The 20,126-nt window shown below is 31.6% G+C and overlaps 2 protein-coding genes across 2 annotated transcripts in view; one reads left to right on the forward strand and one right to left on the reverse strand.

The window, feature by feature from the left end:
- The first annotated feature begins 4,475 nt into the window (after positions 1-4,475).
- Positions 4,476-8,197, forward strand: LOC139497940 (toll-like receptor 4). The gene is made up of 2 exons (XM_071286191.1): positions 4,476-4,567; positions 5,808-8,197. Exon 2 carries the CDS (start codon positions 6,874-6,876, stop codon positions 7,951-7,953), a length of 1,080 nt encoding a protein of 359 aa, XP_071142292.1. The 5' UTR covers positions 4,476-4,567; positions 5,808-6,873; the 3' UTR covers positions 7,954-8,197.
- A 1,131-nt stretch (positions 8,198-9,328) lies between these two features.
- LOC139498927 (tubulin epsilon chain-like) overlaps positions 9,329-20,126 on the reverse strand; it is a 52,963-nt gene continuing 42,165 nt past the window's right edge. Inside the window, exons 2-8 of the mRNA XM_071287518.1 lie at positions 18,449-18,515; positions 17,845-17,965; positions 16,942-17,138; positions 14,514-14,654; positions 13,253-13,393; positions 10,370-10,544; positions 9,329-9,511 (exon numbers count right to left, since the gene is read on the reverse strand). Of these exons, the coding sequence (XP_071143619.1) occupies positions 9,353-9,511; positions 10,370-10,544; positions 13,253-13,393; positions 14,514-14,654; positions 16,942-17,138; positions 17,845-17,965; positions 18,449-18,515 (1,001 nt within the window). The 3' untranslated portion in view covers positions 9,329-9,352. The remainder of the gene's footprint in view (positions 9,512-10,369; positions 10,545-13,252; positions 13,394-14,513; positions 14,655-16,941; positions 17,139-17,844; positions 17,966-18,448; positions 18,516-20,126) is intronic.

Consider the following 20,126-nt stretch of genomic DNA (forward strand, 5'->3'; position numbering starts at 1 on the left):
GTACTGATATGATTTATAACGAACTTTTCTAAAACTGTCCGTTAATGAATTCAGAAATTATCATAAACTTAGGTTCAACAACCGCAAGCCGAGATAACATGTCATACATTTGTCTGTTTTTGTAGGTCCTTTTTTTGCCAAATATCTCTGCAAATGTTTAAGTTATCATACATTCCCGGATTTCAACTGTTCCTCTGTGAGCGTTACTGATAAAGATAAATCAAAAAGCTCTACGGACACATGATATTCATAACGTGTTGCTTTGAGTTTTGTAAATGTATTTGATCATCTACCAAACACAACAAGAAATGAAATACTTTTTCTGTGTGTAAAAACACAAGGGACTCAACAGTATATCTGATTGCATGGTGTTTCTCTTCATTTGTTCATATCAATTATATATTTGATATAAAATCGACTGCGGTGCACTCGAAATGGTTCACCAAAAACCTGTCTTCATATGCTATTCTTCGAGAAGAAACTAAAAACTAATAGCAAAGGACTACATTTTGAAATATGATATGAATAAAACTTACCATTATTAGCTGCTTTGATTATATCCTCGTTGTAAAACACATTGAAATAATATATCTGAATAGATTCTGAATACATATTTGAATTTAATCCAAAGTTTGAAACATCACAATCACTAACAACGACATCTCTTTCTTCGTTTGTTTGCATTAGGAGTATACTTTCATCACTTTATCAATTTTGAAACACAAAACTCATGTAAAGGTGTTCACGGAAAATATGAGCGGAAAGTGTGAGTAGTCCTGACGCACGCACAAATTATTACACGCATACCCTGTGTTTTATTCTTCGTGTAGCAATACATGTTGTTTACCTTCAACTGTACTGATGTTTGTCTATTTTTATAGTCGAGCTATTTTTAAAGTGGCCAACATGTAGAATTTTTTTTAATGCAAAGAAAGTTTGTTCCCAAAACAATTTTCATACTTGATGAAAATAAATATTTGATTGAATTTTTCTTTTGTTTTACCTTTTTGGACGTGTAAAACAATATTTTAAGTAAGATATAAGCCTCAGAATTTTCCAATATTTTACAGAATTGACTGTTATTGGCTTATATCCCATACATAATGTAAAAATGCAATTATTTTTTCAAAGGTTTTAACATTGATATGTTAATTTTTGCTGTGATTATCTAAAACCATGCATTTCATTTTTGCACATGTATCATGTGTATTATCAAATGCATAGTTGTAAATTTTTACAATTTGCTTCCTCTAATTATATTAGGTTTAACCGTATTGTTCAAAATTAAATTCTGTGTGTAGAGGTTGTCGTATTGAATGTAGGCCTCTGATAATGAACGGGATTGTGATGTATATGATGTTTAAAGCCACCACTTGCAATTGTTTATAAACCTTTTTTTAAAAGCTTCATACACATAACAGGACAATTATATAAAAGATCAAGTTTTAGTAAGAAACATGATCGTATTTAGTTATCGGCTTTTATTTTTATCACCCTAAGGAATATTGTAATGATGATCATAACAATTCTATGTATCAACATTCGCCTTTTGTGAAGACCGTAATGTCAGTGTTTAGATGGCTTTTTGGTTTTGTTGTTTGGTTGCAGTCTGATCGACGTATATCCAAAAAAAAAAATCAATTCAATACAATTTATTTGAAGCAACATTATAACATCAGTACTTTTAACAGAAATAACTTTGAAAAGCATCACTTTGACTTTGAGTAGATGTACTGCAAAAGAGGGACGAAAGATACCAAAGGGACAGTCAAACTCGTAAATCTAAAACAAACTGACAACGCCTTGGCTAAAATGAAACAGCACACATGTGAAAGAATTGTGTTGTTGTAGTCATGATAAAGCAGTAAAATTCCTTATTGTTGATGATTTACTACATGCACACTACATAATTTTAATACACTTTTAAACTACATTTCGCCATATCACGTGTCTCAAATACCAAGTAGCCAATTGGATTTATCTTAAGATAGCATATGAGTTGATAAGGATAAAAAAAGGATAGCATATCTGGACTGAATTTATTACCCTTCAACTTCAAAAAAGTGTAAATATTATGAAAACAACTTCGGTATTAACGACCAAATAATCAATTAAGCAATTCATTGTATGAGTTATAGGTAATGCACATACCTATATTGAGTAATAAAAGTATTACCACTGCACGATTTTATTGAAAAGTGCAGATACAATTGAATTGCAGTACAATTTAACATCAAGCATCTGCTGCTTTTTTCTTTTTCCTTCTGTTTGTCATGCAGCGATCAACCATGGCTTTTCATAACCATTGTCTATATACTTATGTTGTTCTTGAAGTTACCGTAGTTGAAGAAGCAGGAAAAATCTCTTAGTCACTTCTTCCAAAAGTCCTTGTATATTTTCAATCGATATACTTGTGACACCTATCTAATTTCAAAATGTGTCATATCAAAGTTAATATTTTTTAGTTAAAATCTTCAAAACATACATCAAATTGCATTTAATTAACTGCATCATTTCTAACAATGAATGGGTGACCAATATACATATTCAATATTTCTATTTGGTGTATGCGCAATATATTACCCATCATCCTTAATTTATGAAAGAGTGAAATAGGGGCGAAAGAAATTAAACTGACAACGCAATGGCAAAAACGAAAAAATAAACGGACATTAATAGTTTACAAGACACAAAATAGAAAACAAAAGACTAAACAATACGTACCCCCACCAAAGGCTCTGGATGATATCAGATGCTCCGGAAGGGAATCAGTTTCTGTTCCAGATGTTGCACCTGTCGTGTTGCTAATGTCATTAGAACCCTGTAAGTAATCTATTACCTGCACTGTCACGTTTATATAAATTCACTGTGACAAGCTCAAGTAACAGTATCGCATTACAATTGGGTTTGACGATGTAATTTTCGCACACATTCATGCAAGCCATTGATCTATTGGACATTGTTTGCTTTGAGTGATAGAAAGTAAAATAGAGTAGCCACAAACATGGTATATTATCTTTGCTTCAGCTGCTTCATAAAAACCTTATTTGTCCTATTGGAGTCAAGTAATGATCCATATATAACATATTATTTAGCATTTTATAAAATTAATAGAACACCTGCATGACCAAGATTGTGTGTTACAACAGTTTTAAAAAGGGAAAGGAAACTCAAAACAGAATATAGGTACAGGAAAATGTCAATGAGACATGAACATGCATAAGCCAGAAATGAACAGTTTCTTCCACGATTACGTTCAGATTGGACATTGAAGAAAACATTGAAAAAAACTTAAAAGGTTTATGGACATTTGACAATCTTATTCGTCGTTATTGGTTGTTTATTGAAGTGTTTTTCTATTCATATATATGTGTATTAATTGGATGGTGAAACACCAAGCGTCACTTCACAATAGTGTTAGCACCTTTCAAGTCCTTACAGTAAATGTCTTCTTAAGTTCATTATGTCTAGCCTGGGGTCCTGGCTAATCTTGTCAGTATAGCCAGGCGTGTATCAATATACTGCCTGTTAATGATTGGTTAAAATTTGTCGTGCAATTTTTGTTTAACATCTATATCCAATCAATTGTTGTTTTATATCAATTAGTAAAAATTAGACTGTAATTATTTTTCTTTATGAATTGATGTATAGTGTTATCATATCTAAGTATTAGTATGATGCTAATTGGTAAGCAGAAAAAGGGTTAATTTTTATCAGCAATCGCCTGGTGAGAAAGTTAAAAGCTTAAGATTTCACATAACTAAGGTGTGAATTGGATTTCATTTTTGCTGGTTAACATCAAACATCAAATTTATGCAAATATTTATTCAGCCTCACTTTAGATTCAGAGTCAACTAGCACTGAATCGATCACATGGTATTTGTTCCCCACCTGGCCCTTACGACGCACAGCTAGATTGGGCCGGATGCCAGGCTACATTATGTCATGGTATGATTTGAAAAAATATAATTTCAAAAATATCTCTTCATAATTTGTAAAAGAAAAGTAAATAACAAAAACACCGAACTCCGATGAAAATTCAAAACGAATGTCTTGTTATCAAATGGGTAAATCAAAAGCTCAAACGCATCAAACGTCAGAACGGATAACAACGGTCATATTCTTGACTTGGTACAGACATTTTTGTATGCAGAGAACGGTGGATTTAACCTAGTTTTATTACTAGCTTAACCTCTCAAGTGTATGACAGTCGACAAAAAAGTACAATTACAAAAATACCGAACTGCGATGAAAATTGTAAACGGGAATTTTATGAGCAATTAACAATAAAGGAATAAGTGTGTTTACGTCCTTAGATAATTTGGAGTACAATATAGATCTAAAAAAAAAACATGTACATTATTCTTAACGATGATAAAAAGGATACCGTTATCATTCATTCTACATATAACAAAAATTCGAACTTTGGTCTACAAAATACATATCTTTAAATTATAAGGAAGCAATTGCCGATGTTATCAACAATTGTGATACTTAAAATTCTTTCCAATGTATAACAGTATCTGCATTGCATACAGGATGAACTGACAACAATAATATATGAAACGTGAGTATTAAATTTGTATTTGTGTTGGAAAGAAATAAAGTGTGTATTGCAGTTCAGTAAAAAGAAATTATTATGTTTTGATGTTCGCACTTTTGTTAGTACAGCCAAAGTACCATGGCATTCGGTCAATATTAATTACTAATGACAACATTGCATATATCAAACTATATGATCTATGTATGCGTGTATAACTTTTTTGATTTAAATATAAATAAGGAGATGTGGTTTAATTGCCAGAAACAACTATTCATCAAAGTTCAAGTGAAATGGAGGTAAGCAATTATAGGCATAAATCTCATACTGATTGTCGGTCTTAAAGGTCAAAACAAAACAAAATATGAAACTATTCAATTGAGAAAACTAGCAGCCTAATGTATAACAAAAAACAAATATGACAGATATGAACTATAGACTCTTGACTTGGTGTAGGCACAATGTGACTGGGTTAAACATGTTTGATGCCGCAAAGGCTCTTCCTTACTCTGGTCAGTGATGTAGCGGCACAATACAAAACTAACTACAAAAGCAGTCAACGAATAATGAATATTAGACATAGCAATGAACGACATGCAATCACTACATTACAGTCTCCTGACCTAGGACAGGAACATGCATATTGAATACTGCTCAGTTAAACATGTTTGACATCGGACATGTTAGACATGGCCTCATTTTTTCCCTTCATTTCAGATATTTAGATATGACATATTTTGAATCGTTGTGATAACGTATTTCTTATGGACAAGTCCTTGTTTTTATATCGAATTTTAACATAAAACTATGTGAAAAATTACAATTATATACTAATTTCTTCTTAATCCATTTAATTATGAGATATCGGTAAACTGGTGAACTAACAGCTGACATTTACATTTAAAAAATGTCCATTATTTCCGATTCATTTGTCAGTAGTTAAAAGTCACATAATTTTAAGACTGCAACTCAATGATACTAAAGGGGTTTTAATTGTTAATATATTCTCTTTCAAGATCTCGTTTGGTTTTACGGTCTACAGTTTTATAAAGGGAATTGTTATAAATATGTATATAAGGTGAAGAAATACAAATGATAAAATGAGTCACTCTTTTTATTCTCCTTCTCTCATTGAACTGTAATATCTGCATGGGATTCTATCAAATTGCAAAGCATGACGTTGTCAGATTACTTATACTAGTAAGTGGTTATGTATATTTCGTCTCTCAGTGTAAGTGTGTATCTAAAAGATTGCTATATCTTTCAGATTCAGCTTCAGAATGAGACTAAAAGACCTTGCTATCTGGTTATGGCTTAAATTCTATTTGATACTTGAATACAGGACAGAGACTGCATATTGCGCCAATCATTGTCAGTGTTTAAGTAAACCTATCGTTATTTGTTCCGGTCGAGATTTAAATTATATTCCCACAATGCCGAGCGGTACGACTGTGGTTGTAATGAACGGGACCAATCTAACTCACATCGGGGAAAATGGATTGGTCAATCTTACAGACCATGTTATAAAAAAATTAGAGTTCGAAGATAATATTATTTCGTATATACATCCTAAGGCATTTGACGGATTGGTGTACCTAAGCAGTTTGTTCATTTGGTACGAAAGAAGACTCGATGTCAATATTTTTAAAATTGTCATTGACAACATGCCAAAAACACATCTCAAATTTCTTCATTTTCGCTTTAATCAGTGGACATCGATCCCTCGAGATATGTTCACGAGTTTCACAAATAACTCTCTCCGAACACTGTGGTTGGAAGGAAATAGATTTTATAATATGAACTGCTCAATCTTTTCTCCTTTGAAAAAACTTAAAAAACTTTACTTACCCGGAAATTCAATATCATACTTTGCTACAACTGGCATACCAAAAACAGTCATGGATTTATATCTAAACAATAATTCGCTCCATCTTATTCCCAATTGGTGTAAAGATCGCCACAGAGAAACAAGTTTTCTACCAGATTTACGAAATTTAGAACTCAATTCCAACAATATCGGCGATATCGGTAAACATTCACTGTTATGCCTTCCAAGAGTTGAAGTCCTGAACTTAGATGGCATCCATATTGGAAAAATAAGAGACAACATTTTCGCCTCGATGAAAATGTTGAATACCGTGAAGCTATCTAATATTGGAAATCTAAAAAGAATTGAAAGCTTCGCCTTTAATTCCTCATCTTTAATATCGCTTATAATGGAACAAACTTACTTTCATTTCGATAGATCCGGTTTCAACCCACAAACAATATTTGCATAAACGCCAAATCTCGAATTTCTCAGTTTATCTCATAATTACTTTCCAAAAGATGAGATGATTGTATACAGCATGTTTTCACCTTTAGTTAGATTAAAGAAGTTGATACTGGCATCAACTAGAATTACAATTCTTCCAAGATATGTATTTTCCAAATTTAAGTCGTTAAGGGTGCTTAGTTTAGATGCAAACAAAATCACAGCCTGGAATAACGGTGCTGACATTTTTCAAAACATGACATCCCTTAAAAGACTTATTCTATCAAATAATCAAATTGACACTGTGAATGAATCTTCATTTCCGCCTAATATGTTACGTTCAGTAGATGGCATAGATTTGAGTAATAATCCGTATACGTGTGATTGTAACCTTTTATGGTTCAGCGATATGTTAAAAAGCACACCATCTAAATTTCTTCAATACCCGTTTGCATATAGATGTCACCAACCTTCTAAATTTGTTGGACGGTTTGTAATGCAATTTGTAGAATCAAAGAAGACATGTCCGCCCTGGAATCCCTTATACACCATGGCAATATGTATATCTTCCTTTGGGATAATAATGGTGACTTTTATTTTTGTGGGAGTAAAATGTCAAACAAACATTAAAAACTATATCTATTTATGGCGAGTACAATCTAGTAGAAAAAAAGGTTACATCCCTTTACCGGAAGCCGACGATTTTGAGTATCACGCATTTGTAGTGTATTGTGACGCAGATCGTTCTTGGGTTCACGAAACTTTTCTTGTAAAAATGGAACGAGAGGAGAACGTCAAGTTATGCGTCCACCATAGAGATTTTGATGTTGGCGAATCCATTACCGAAAATATTGACAAATATTTAGAAAGATCGTGGAAAGTTGTAATCATCATATCGAATGAATTTGCGAAAAGTGAATGGTGCCAATGGGAAGTTGACGTGGTTCAGGAAAGACGTCGAAGACATGGACGAGATGTTGTCTTGCTTATTACGTTAGAAAGCATTGATTCCAAACATATGACAAGGCGACTACGAACACTTTTAGATAGCGCAAGCCCTATAATGTATCAAAGAGGTTTCGGCGAAGTCCTCTTTTGGAAGGCTGTTACTGAATCACTGAGGAAACCATTAGGGAACCCTCCAACGTCACAACTGTAATAGTGTTGAAAAACAATCTTTTTTTACAGATTCTGACAAAACAATGCCATGGTCTAAACTCAATTTACACCAATGGAACCGCGTGAGATACATGTAATGCAGCTGTATAGTTCTTTCTACTCTGTAGTAACTACACATTTACTATAATGAAGAGCTATATGTCTAAGCTTTTTACATGAGTTTGTTTTAAAATATGTTGATTTGGGCCTGGGAGTCTAATATTTCAATAATTTATCATGTACTTGTTCACATGTTATCTCTTTAATGGTTAGTTTTCTCATCAATATTCAAACCACATCTCCTTATTTTCTTATAACTTAGTACAATAAAAGTTAAATTAATCATAATTTGACTTTCTTCTCAGCCAGTATTTTTTGTTTGGAGTTGGAACACTATTGAGGGCATTAATATGAGTATCAGTTGATATCAGCATTTGGTTTGGGCATGTCTTGTGTAATGAATTGATACATCATACCTTTTTTTTCTTTTTCCCATTATATATGTATGTCTTCGTTGCTACGAAAGTTATTGCATCTGCAGAAATAACCCAGATCTCTCAGACATTAATGCTTAAGGGCCCTTTTTATTTTCATTTTTTTATTTCAAATTAACAACGCATTGTTTAATTACAAGCAAACCCTCACAGAATCTAATAAACCTGTGCTCCTTTGTGCTGCATTGTACTCCTTTCGGTGTATTGTTCCCATTTGCGGCGCAATGTACTCATTTGTTGTGCATTGGACTCCTTTTTATGTATGTACTTGAGGAGGGCATCAGTAGCCCTTCTTACAAAAATGTATACTAGTTCAGCAAGATGGATGTCACATGCATTCCAGGAAATGTATTGATGAGTTAACTAAATCAACCTAAACCATGAATAATTACTGTAAAAACTCATAAATCATTGAAATGTTTTTTTATAGAAAAAATTGAGATAGAATAAAAGTTACAAAAATGAAAAAAATTGCATTCTTTAAATATCTTAAACCCATATTTGTATGCATAATTTCCTCACATTATTATCAATTGGTCAACCATTGCAATAACAAATGCATGCAAAAGTTTATTATTCCTGTTTCAATTAAAATTTTGAAAAATAAAACTGCCACAAAACATTTTCATGTCTACAGTAATCGATCAATGTCATATTGAAATTAATTCTATTTTGGACTGTGAGTGAAGAATTTAACCAAAAGCCTGTAGATTCTAAAACACGAAATCTTTTTGACGATTTCTTTTCAATTTCATTGTGTCAGGATTATAGAAGTGATCTGCATGTGTTATTTTTATTTTTAAAGAAATCGAAACTCCTATGAAACCTATGGTCAAAGGCCATGTCAACTTTATCTTTAACAATGATTCACATAACACAATATGAAATTAACAATTTAATTCTCTGTCACATCAGTATCTGAAGCCTTGGTTCTGGTGGTGGTGGGTTATGCATTTGTTTTTCCAGTGCCTGATATTCATCTATCAGAGTATTAAGAGATTCATAGCTCTGGTTAAAGTCTGATACCTCCATTCCTTCTATATGTGTATAATGATGGACATGAGCCTGGAAAAAAATAAAATAAAATACATAAAGAAGCTTTATTCATGTATTTAGTTTTGATGTTATATTTGTTATTCTCATCAGATTTTGTCTAATGCTTAGTTCGTTTCTGTGTGTGTTATATTTTAATGTTTGTTTCTGCTGTGTCGTTGTTCTCCTTTTATATTTGATGTGTTTCCCTCGGTTTTGGTTTGTAACCCATATGTGGTTTTTTCTATCCATTTATGAGTTTCGAAACAGCGGTATATTACTGTTGCCTTTATTTAAGTATATTTTGATAAAAAAACAACAACGCTAAAATATCAAATATTGTGATGTTATATGCTTGACAATGGCTCAACTATTCAACAAAGGTCAAATGATGAAAGTAAATATAAGTGACTGTACAGTCTACAACTATGATCAAAAGCCATACAAAAACCCACTGTGAATCTTAGAAAAGTAGTTTATAAAAAGTTTATGACAAGAAAATATATTTACCAAAAAGAATACATGGCTATCAGACAATAATATGAACTTCAGCATCAGTTTATTGCTATTTTTACATATCACAAATAATGCAAACATTGGTATTAACCAATCCTATACAATTATTTTTTTACTTTTTTAACAGAATTTTGAAAACTGTGCTTTTAAGTTGTGCTTACTCCTGTATACATGGGTTGTATTTGTTTTTTATGTTGTTGTTTGTGTATTATTGTAATAAAACAGTATTATGCATGAATATTAGCAGGCATCAATAAGAAGTTTAATTGTTATAAATTGAGCCAATAGTTTTTTTTCCCCAATAATAAAAACCTCAAAATAATTTCTAAATTTACGGCATCTAACTTCCACACAATACATTAACAACATGCTTACTTTACGTTTATATAATTTAACAAATCGATCCCTGAGGTCAGTAAAGGAATGTTGAATACATGTATTATTAGCTAATGTCAGTAAAGAATATGATTGACCAACAGGGGGCACTGCACACAGTCCTGTCTTCCAACCTTCTTGGTTCCAGTGGATAAATTTTAAGTTTGGTTTAAGTCTGAAAATACATAAATTGTGTCAATTAATATTGTTTCAAATATCATATACCTCAAATCTGTGTGACATGTACCTATTTCCTTCTTAGAAATCAAATGTATAATGTGCACACTGTTTTAATTTTGTATTGCTACCTTTCATTGTAAATTGTGTTTATATTATAAATAAATGACAATACATCATAAGCCTCTGGCTGGATGGTATATACATCTTAAAAATTGTAAAATATTGTATTCTAACCTGACATACTTCAAACGCTTTGAGTACCAGGGGCGTAGCTACCCGGAGGCACGACAGCATGTGCATCCACGTCGTTTTCACAAAAAAAAAAAAACAGAAGAGGGAGAGGTGAGTTGGTCAATCGGAATTGGACAGAGCGATGCATGAATTATCTAAGACTATTATGATTATGATATTTGTATAACGTTCAGAGACTGTCAGTGTCTTTTCCGTCTATCCCGGATATTAGTTTGACAAACTAGTTACAAGTGTTGATGAAGCTGTTCGAGTCATGCAGAAAAAGATTGTAGCTCCGCAGTTGCGTGCACATTGATTCGGCTTGCAAAAAAAAATGACAAAATAAAAATTTATAAATTGAATGTTAAAGGAAACACCTATGTTGTCACTTTTTTAATTGATGAAATATCATTAAATAATAAACGATTTGGTTTCAAAATAAAATAAAATTTGGAGATTATGACAAAATCGGAAGGGGAAGGTAACTGGTATCTTTTACAAGATTTGAATTTGTAATACTCAGTCTTAAGATATGTAGTTTTGGAGCACATTTTACAATGTACAGTTCATCAGTTTGGAATGAGTTGTACCAATGGGCATTAGAATTATCAGATCCCTTCGATATCGTTGAAAATATGCCGCGGCGATGTGGTTAACAGACTACCGGAGCCAATCACCCTGCAACCACGCCAAAACAGTATTGGAAAGTCTCATTATTTTTTGCGTTCATAGACCATATGATAAAGGAACTGAAGAGTGGAGTCGCGTCAAGTTATCAGAAAATAGCTTCTTTGCACTGTATCTGCTTCATCGTGTTGTAGGAAATATTACAAACGAACAAATCTCAATATTGTCTGAAACATACGAAACTGACCTGGCATGTAATTTTGACGAATTCAATTGGGAGGTCGCTCCATGCCGAACACGTACCCTGGTTTATAACATCTCTCGTGTGCTGCCATGCCATGATGGCCCTGAGATCTATCAGTCATGGTACTATGTATGAGGGGGGATATGAGGAGTCCTGATCCCGAAATCTCGGGCTTAAAAACATGAAATCCTGAGATCCTAGGCTTAAAAACACTAAATCCTGAGGTCCCGAAATTCGAAAAAAAGAATTCCCGGATCCCGAAAAGGGTCAATCCCAAAATCCCAAGCTGAAAACTCCCGATCCCGGAGTCCCAATAAAGGTCCTATTCCCCCTCACGTATGTAACTGAAAACAAATGTACAATCAACAATGAACAAACAACAGTTACATAACATTACTGCATATTCATCGGGATATCAGTGTGAATGTTGACAAAGTAAAAGAAGTTTGTTTCTGCCCAGACCCGAAGAGCAGATTTTGGACAATTTTGAGTAAATTCTGTATCACAAATGTGTTGTTTATGTATTACTATATTCAGAAGATATATTAATAGTTTTGCATTCATAAATTTTTATCTACATATAGCTCCTCTTTTAAACGTCCTATGACCGTAAAACCGGAAAAAAACCATTTTTCTGCATAATAGGGTCCCAAAATATTTTTGGGCTGTTCCAATCATACTCCCACATGATATGATTGTTTATGAATGAGCTACCCGCTTGGATTCAAAGACTTGCCTTATTTGTCCTATTAGAATTGGAATAATTCATGGGGGCTTGAATATATCGTAATAAAACCATGGGTTGTCCCTTTATATTTTACCCCTCTCTATTGCTCAGGGTAAAATATTTGTCATAAAGGGCCAACCCATGGTAAAATCATGACATATTCAAGCCCCCATGAATTGTTTCTTAATTTCACATCCATGTACCAAGCTGTACTTTAATATAAAACTATCTATCTATATTATATAGAAGACATGATACATGAATCAAGTTGATTTTTTCAAGACTGTTTTGGTAATGAATTTTCCATTTCTCTTTGTTTTTGTCAGTGCAGAATGTTTTGTTATAACAAATAAAAAGCAATTCTCAACAATATTACATTAAGACATCAACAAATCAACATAAGAAGTTTTTTGGTAAAATCTTATCATAATTGATGTAATGGATGGAGGCCTAAATATAAAAAAGAAGATGTGGTATGATTGCCAATGAAACAACTATCCACAAGAGACCAAAATGACACAGACATTAACAACTATAGGTCACCGTACGGCCTTCAACAATGAGCAAAGGCCATACCGCATAGTCAGCTATAAAAGGCCCCGATATGACAATGTAAAACAATTCAAACGAGAGCACTAATGGCCTTATGTGCATTAAAAAATGAACGAAAAACAAATATGTAACACATCAACAAACAACAACCACTGAATTACAGGCTCCTGACTTAGGACTAAAGTCAAGTGGCACATTAATATGCATATTCAGGATGAGAACATGTTAATGAATTAAGAATATTAGCCCTGACTTGTACTAGACTGATACGCTGAGCCTGATTTGTAAAGTATCATAACTAATTGCCATCCTATTATGGTACCTTTCAATATTTCTCCTAACATCTGAGATTTCTACATTTCCCCGTACCATCAAGGCACATGCTAAATAAAGGCTATGTTTAGGATCTGCCCGCAGTAATTGATGATCTCTTGAGAATGCATCTGAAAACATTTGATCTAATCTACAAAATAAAAAATACATTTTTGTATCTGAAAAATTAAAATTGATATTTAAAATAAATTTCAAACCACTTTTTTTTTGTATATCCCTAGTTTATCTAATTTTTTTTGGAATTATTTAAAAAAATGTGTTATTCATATAGAGTTTATTGCAGCTAAATGTAGGTATTTCTATATCAATTAATGCTTTATTCTTTCATTTGATATATATTCCTAATCAATTGAATGAGAAAGCTTAGCCCTGGTTGAACAGACTGTATTAGGAATATGCTAGATGTATATAAAAATAAAAATAAATTTACTGCAGTGAATAGAAACTACCTTAAGCAAGTGCACTTCTACATGTACATGTATAAGCCTTTGATTGCTTTTGGAACATTCAAATACAAACTGACAGATGAGTTTTGGTCTGTCTAATGTAAGTCTGGAAAGAACTCAAATTTCTAACAGTTAAATACTTTGCATAGAGATCTTTATCAACCAGAAATAGGATTAGATATATTAAGGGCATACGATACAGTTACAGGGGAGGTAATGACGTTGCTAACGTAAAATGATATTTTCGCGACATCAAACTATGACATATCGGGAAAAGATGCATTTTTCGACTGATTTTTATCATTCAAACTGATTTAATTTGAAAACGAGTCCATGGACCCTTATTTTTAAAACAAAATTTTGGTTCATTTTGCAGGGAGATTATGTGGACCAAATTTTATAAAACTGTAAATAGTTCAATTCTTTTAATTTTGATATATATACAGCAAAAAATGACGTTTATGATACTTATAAAATACAGAAATTACTAAATTATTTAACAAAAAACAATTTTTGCTTATCTTCTAAAACAAAAAAGTTATGTCTCTCTTTCGAGAAGAAAAATACGACCACAAATCCGAATTTTGAGCAAATATTCGAAATTTCGACCTCAGTTAACTCAAAAAGTAGCACATGAAGGTATATTTTCTATTACATATTTGATTTAATCAGGCAAAAAATAGCCTATATGGAAATTTTCATCAAACTGTAAATACAGGATCAAAACTGTATCATATGCCCTTAAACTTCATGTATATCAGGTTGATTTCTATCTAACTTATCTCCACAACATACATTACTTACTTTCTGGGTGGCAAGTGGACATCTGCAGATGTGTAAAGGGGACTCTGACTTGCCACTAAATAATGTAACTTTTGGAATGGCACTAAATTCATGGTGATTTCATTCAAATCTACATTCAATGATCCTTCAAATCTTGCAGAACTAAAAAAAAAAGACTGTATCAAGAAATATAACAAATATATTTATATATATAAAATATATAAAATTTATTTTCATGATCTTTAGAAAAATGACAAAAAGCTAGGCTCCACAAGCTTTTCTCCTGTTTCGTAGCGAGTACAAATAAATTTCACATATTTTCCGACAATGTACATATATTGTGTTTATCCTGAAACTACTTCAATAAATTTCTCAAAGAAATCGACATGGTTGAAATGCGGACCGCTAAGAGGACCCCAAATGAACTGGTTAGGAAACATAAATATTCATATAACCGCTTGCTTAACATGGCAGTGGAGTAAAAGGATACGTTATTTGTACATGTGCAAATAAAGCAAAAATAGTTTGCTAATTGCAGGATAAAGATATTTTACACATGCAGTTTAATGGTTCAAACTATTTATTGTTTTTTTAATAATCTTTAAAACTATAGATTCCCCTACACAACAAAAGTATACTACATACATGACATACATGTATGTGGGTTATCAGATCAAATATATTCGTTCATAGTGTGTTAATTGATGTTTTTTGATTGAGTTAAGCCTTCTAATTAATATATTTTATCGTGTGGTTTTCTATGTTGTGATGTTAAGCTATTGTTTCAGAAAAAGGGAGAAAGTTTGGGAACATTAAAACGTTTAATCCCGCTGCAAATGTTTGCACCTGTCTTAAGTCAGGAATATGATGTACAGTAATTGTCGTTTGTTTATATAATTTATACGTGTTTCTCGTTTTTCGTTTTTTATATAGATTAGACAATTGGTTTTCCCATTTGAATGGTTTTACACTAGTTATTTTTATACACTTTTATAGCTTTTTGTTCAGTGTGAGCCAAGGTTCTGTGTTGAAGGCCGTACATTGACCTATAATGGTTTACTTTTATAAATTGTTATTTGGATTGAGAGTTGTCTCATTGGCACTCACACCATATCTTTCCTATATCTATGTTCTGAATATGATGTAATACGCCAACATATACTTTAACATATCCATTTCATTTAAAAATAAAACAAATTTAAAAATTTCTATTGACAAGGAGAACAGATTATTTCTTTTAACAGAACAGAGACTTTTCTATAAATCAAGAGTTATTTCCCTTGTACCATCACAAAGACATATTTTATATTAAAATATTTGTTAAATATTGCTAAATTTTCATGCATCATCATAAAACAACCATTTAAGGAAACTTCCAATCAGCATGATTAAAGAGAAACATGTGAATTGCAAGGATTTTGCTCCATACCACAGTATAAATGTACACCAATAAATTTTATGAAGTTTATTCTATAATAATAACATTGCATGTATATGTTTCATTATGATACGTTATTTAAATTAACTAACAGCAATCATGCGTCCTTCTGAAATCGACATTCATTACATAATAAAATGTAACATTCATGATGACTCTAGGTCCAACAAAAGTGCACAGGTAAATTAAAGAAAAACTTGATAGAAATTGTGTTTTCATGATCCTAGCTAAAAAATGTAATTATAAGTATTGAATGCTTCTTTTGTAATTTCATAGGGTTGTAAAAGTGTTGACCATGCACATTTTTTATAATATAAAAGAGTTTCATCTTCAAAATGCACCCCGCTCACGTATTTAAACTCCAATAATTGACAAAAAAAACATTCAATTTTTTGTATCAAAGTGACTTTCACAAGTAGTGATTTGACACCTGTTTTACAAACATGTTTTTTTCTCCTATATCAATACATCAACAAGTAATCAACTTTTAAAAAATAAATCGCCACCAGTGGCTAGAAAAGGCTTATGGAAAACTAAAATATCTTTTTATTGAGAATGATAAGTACACATTCTACTGGAATAAACAAGTTATATGTTATTCCTTAATTTTGTGGAGAAAAATCTGAAGCAAACAAAAATCCTACAGTATGTTTTGTCATGTTGTCATCTAGAGTACATGTTTATACTTTAAAATACCTTGAAACTCTAATGGTAAAGGTGTGTTTAACTTCAATCTTGATTGACTAACTAATTTTCCTGCCAAGGTTAGGTTGTTCTTAACCAGAACTATGTCTTCCTCCATAAATAAATAAAATCTAGCCACCATTTAAAGTCTAAGATTGAAATAGGCTTTCAGTGTGAGCCAAGGCTCCGTGTTGAAGACTGTAATTTGACCTATTATGGTTCACTTTAACAATTTGTGTCTTGGATGAGAGATTTGTCACATTAGCACTCATACTACATCTTCTTATATCTATTTAAACACTTACAAACAATCAATCACACCAATACCTTGTCATATTCAAGAGAAGATTTGCAACAATATTATTCATGCTATCAAATGGTTTTTCCTCTGATGTCTTGGTCAGTCCACCATATCCCATATGTATAGCACTTCCTGCCTTCACATCTGTAGGAAAGAATGTCTTTTTACCAGTTCTAGCCGAGGGTATGGCCTGACCTATTTTGTTAACAATATCCATTAATGCCTGAAAAAAGAGACAAAACATAAATTTAACTCAACTGAAATATAATCTAGATTCATGAATTATTTTTTAGCTTTGTATGTGGTTTTAAACATACAACTAATCAGAAACTAATTTAAACAATAGAATTCTGTGAAAGTATTCTACTTAAATGTTGCTGGATTGTGAAAATACAGTGGATTCATGGCCATATTTTTTTTTAAACTAAATGGAAAACAAGTATTTATTGGGTACAAAATTAATTTAAGTAGTTAGAAGAAACCAAGAAATCTACAAAAAATGTTTTCCCATAAACAATAAAACTTTTGCAGTATAAGGTATGTGTGCAATTAGTAATATAATTGGCAAAAAGCTTAAGAATATCTGATAGTTGTAAATTAACAACCAAAGTAATATATGTTAACCATTCCTATCACCTCAGTAAATGTATGATTAATAAGAAATTTCAAATGCTTTCATAGCTAGCTTACTACATATAGGTGGGTGTAGAGTTGAGCATGGTGACCAAGGCTCCTCTTATAGAACGTTACATGCATGGTTAATTCAGACTTTTAACCTGTTCTAAGATAAACAAAACCCCACAAAAGATAATTAGTCAGTGCCTCACATTTTTAAAAAGTAAACCAGAAATATATATATATATATTAAAAGCTGAAATAATAAATTATGACTAAACTGTCACCCGATATCAAGGAATTAATTTGCAAACCTGATTTTCAACCGGCAAGACACAATCAGCTTTCTCTGTTAACTGGTGCATGGCTAAAACACTGTTGTAAGGGGAGGTAACAACATCATCTTCTGCTGAAGGATAAACTGCTGTCACAAATCTGTCAACAGGTAGTTTTTACTTCATTATAAATATAAGATCAACAGTATTTACATAATAAAAATAAAATTCATACATTAAAAATAAACAAATTGTTGAATCCAAATATTGATTAGAAGGGTAATTTGCATTTTAATACTATGCTCTTAGCCTGTAAGCTCTATTTAAAGAAAGTTCTCTTACAAGTTTTTCTTGTTTTAAAATTCCAGTATTTCTATAATACAATTGTAATTTGTGGATTTTTTTAAAATGACATATTGTTTTATACTAAAAAACTCCCAAAAGACATTTCATGAGTATTTGGAAAAAACATTGGTTGAATAAGTCACTGTTCAGAAACAACTTCAGCCAAATGGAAATAGATAAATAAATAAAACAGCAATCCAAACAAACAAAAAACAAATATATATTAAATTCATAGTTCATCTTATAGTCCTTAAAAATAGGAAGATGTTTTATAAGTTCTAATGAGACAACTAATGACCTATATACATCAGGATATTCTTCTTCCAACAAATTCAATATAAATGTACCAACACCAGATCCTGTACCTGAAACAATATACATTTATTAAAACAGGTGATACCTTAATAAATGCAACATATTTATAAATTAATTAGTTGTTTTTTTTTTAAGATAATTGATAAAACTCAATTTTTTTTCTTTTTATTAAATATATACTGTTTAGCACGATATTTTGGCAGATAGAACAAAATGGCTTAAATATATTTTACCCCAATGTAAAAGTGCACATGCATGCAGGGTATTGTAGAAAAGTTTTCAATCCACCTTGGAACATTATATATGTATATGTTCCTGAATCCACCAATATAATATAACTTCCAAAATATTTTGCATATATCTTATGAAGAAAACCATGAAGTTTTACAACCGATATTCTATAAAAACTTTGCACTTCTTTCTCTATTCTTAAGCTTAAATAAATCTATGCATTCACTAATCTCTATTCTTTATTTTTCTATATATTGCTTTTATTTTTTTACATTCAAAATTGCACTATTTCCCCGAAATAAAAAAAACTCCAGATCCTTATTTAAGGCAAAAAAAGCAAACAACTAATAATTAATTCATCGTATACAACCCTACACTGGACCCTCCCTTCCCACTCCCTTTTTCCCTTATGGTCTAAATATATATATGATATATGAAAAAATATATATGACTTTTTACCGGTATCACTACAAAATTAGTTTAACAGAAACAAAAATTAATTATCTTCCAAGACATGATAATTATTTAGACAACTCAAATCCATGACATGACATATGGTCCGAGTACACAGTTATCGTCCTTTGATTATCGTTGTCCACGAATATAGTCCTTAGTGTGGACAGTGTGTTACTTGCCAATTTTTGTTATACCCCTTCCTAATTTATTTCTCCATGTTTTATTCCTCATATAGCAAGTAGGGGGGTGAAATGGCACTGTAAAAAAATTTGGGTCATAAATATTAATATTAGTTTTCTTTCCATAACTAACAATAGGGTTTTTCATATATACTCTGTACTCTGTAAAACAAGCTGCAATTTGGAAATATCCCAAAGCCTATAGCTTGTAAATTTTATTTTTTAAGATGGTAAATAATAAATTTGTTATAAATTATATTATATCAATATTTTTTTTAGACAATAAATCAACTAGTACCTTATATTCCCCGTTTTTACACACTAATATCAAAACATTAGAATATCTATACTATTAAACGAGAAAACCTCATTATGTGTGGCGTTTCGCTTCCTTATACAATAAGCTAATCATCATGCATCTGTGTCCTACAGATACTATGCACGTCGCATTTATCATTCATTCTTATGATTATTCAGATTGCGTTTTTTTGGGAGAAAAACGAAAAAAGGCGTTCGGATATTGTTTCCGTCATCGGACCGATTTTTTAAATCATAGATACGATTGTTCTGTTCTGTACGGGTATTTTCTTCCGTTATATATCGGAGCACTACCACTTGAGATATATAAGGTTTAAACTATTTACACAGATACTTACACAGTGTGGTGGGGTGCTTTAGTTTATATACAGTAAAGACTGTGAATTTAAAAACAGTGTTTAAGATTAAATGATCTTTAAATCATATATAATTCTACCTAGGTTATAATTTTTGATTTTAAAAACCGTTTTGCTTCCT

This window comes from Mytilus edulis, chromosome 12, assembly GCF_963676685.1.
Source record: "Mytilus edulis chromosome 12, xbMytEdul2.2, whole genome shotgun sequence".
Taxonomy (NCBI): domain Eukaryota; kingdom Metazoa; phylum Mollusca; class Bivalvia; order Mytilida; family Mytilidae; genus Mytilus; species Mytilus edulis.

What these genes read in the sequence shown, in the direction of transcription:
- LOC139497940 (XM_071286191.1), top strand. Translation starts at nt 6,874, where the DNA reads ATGATTGTATACAGCATGTTTTCACCTTTAGTTAGATTAAAGAAGTTG.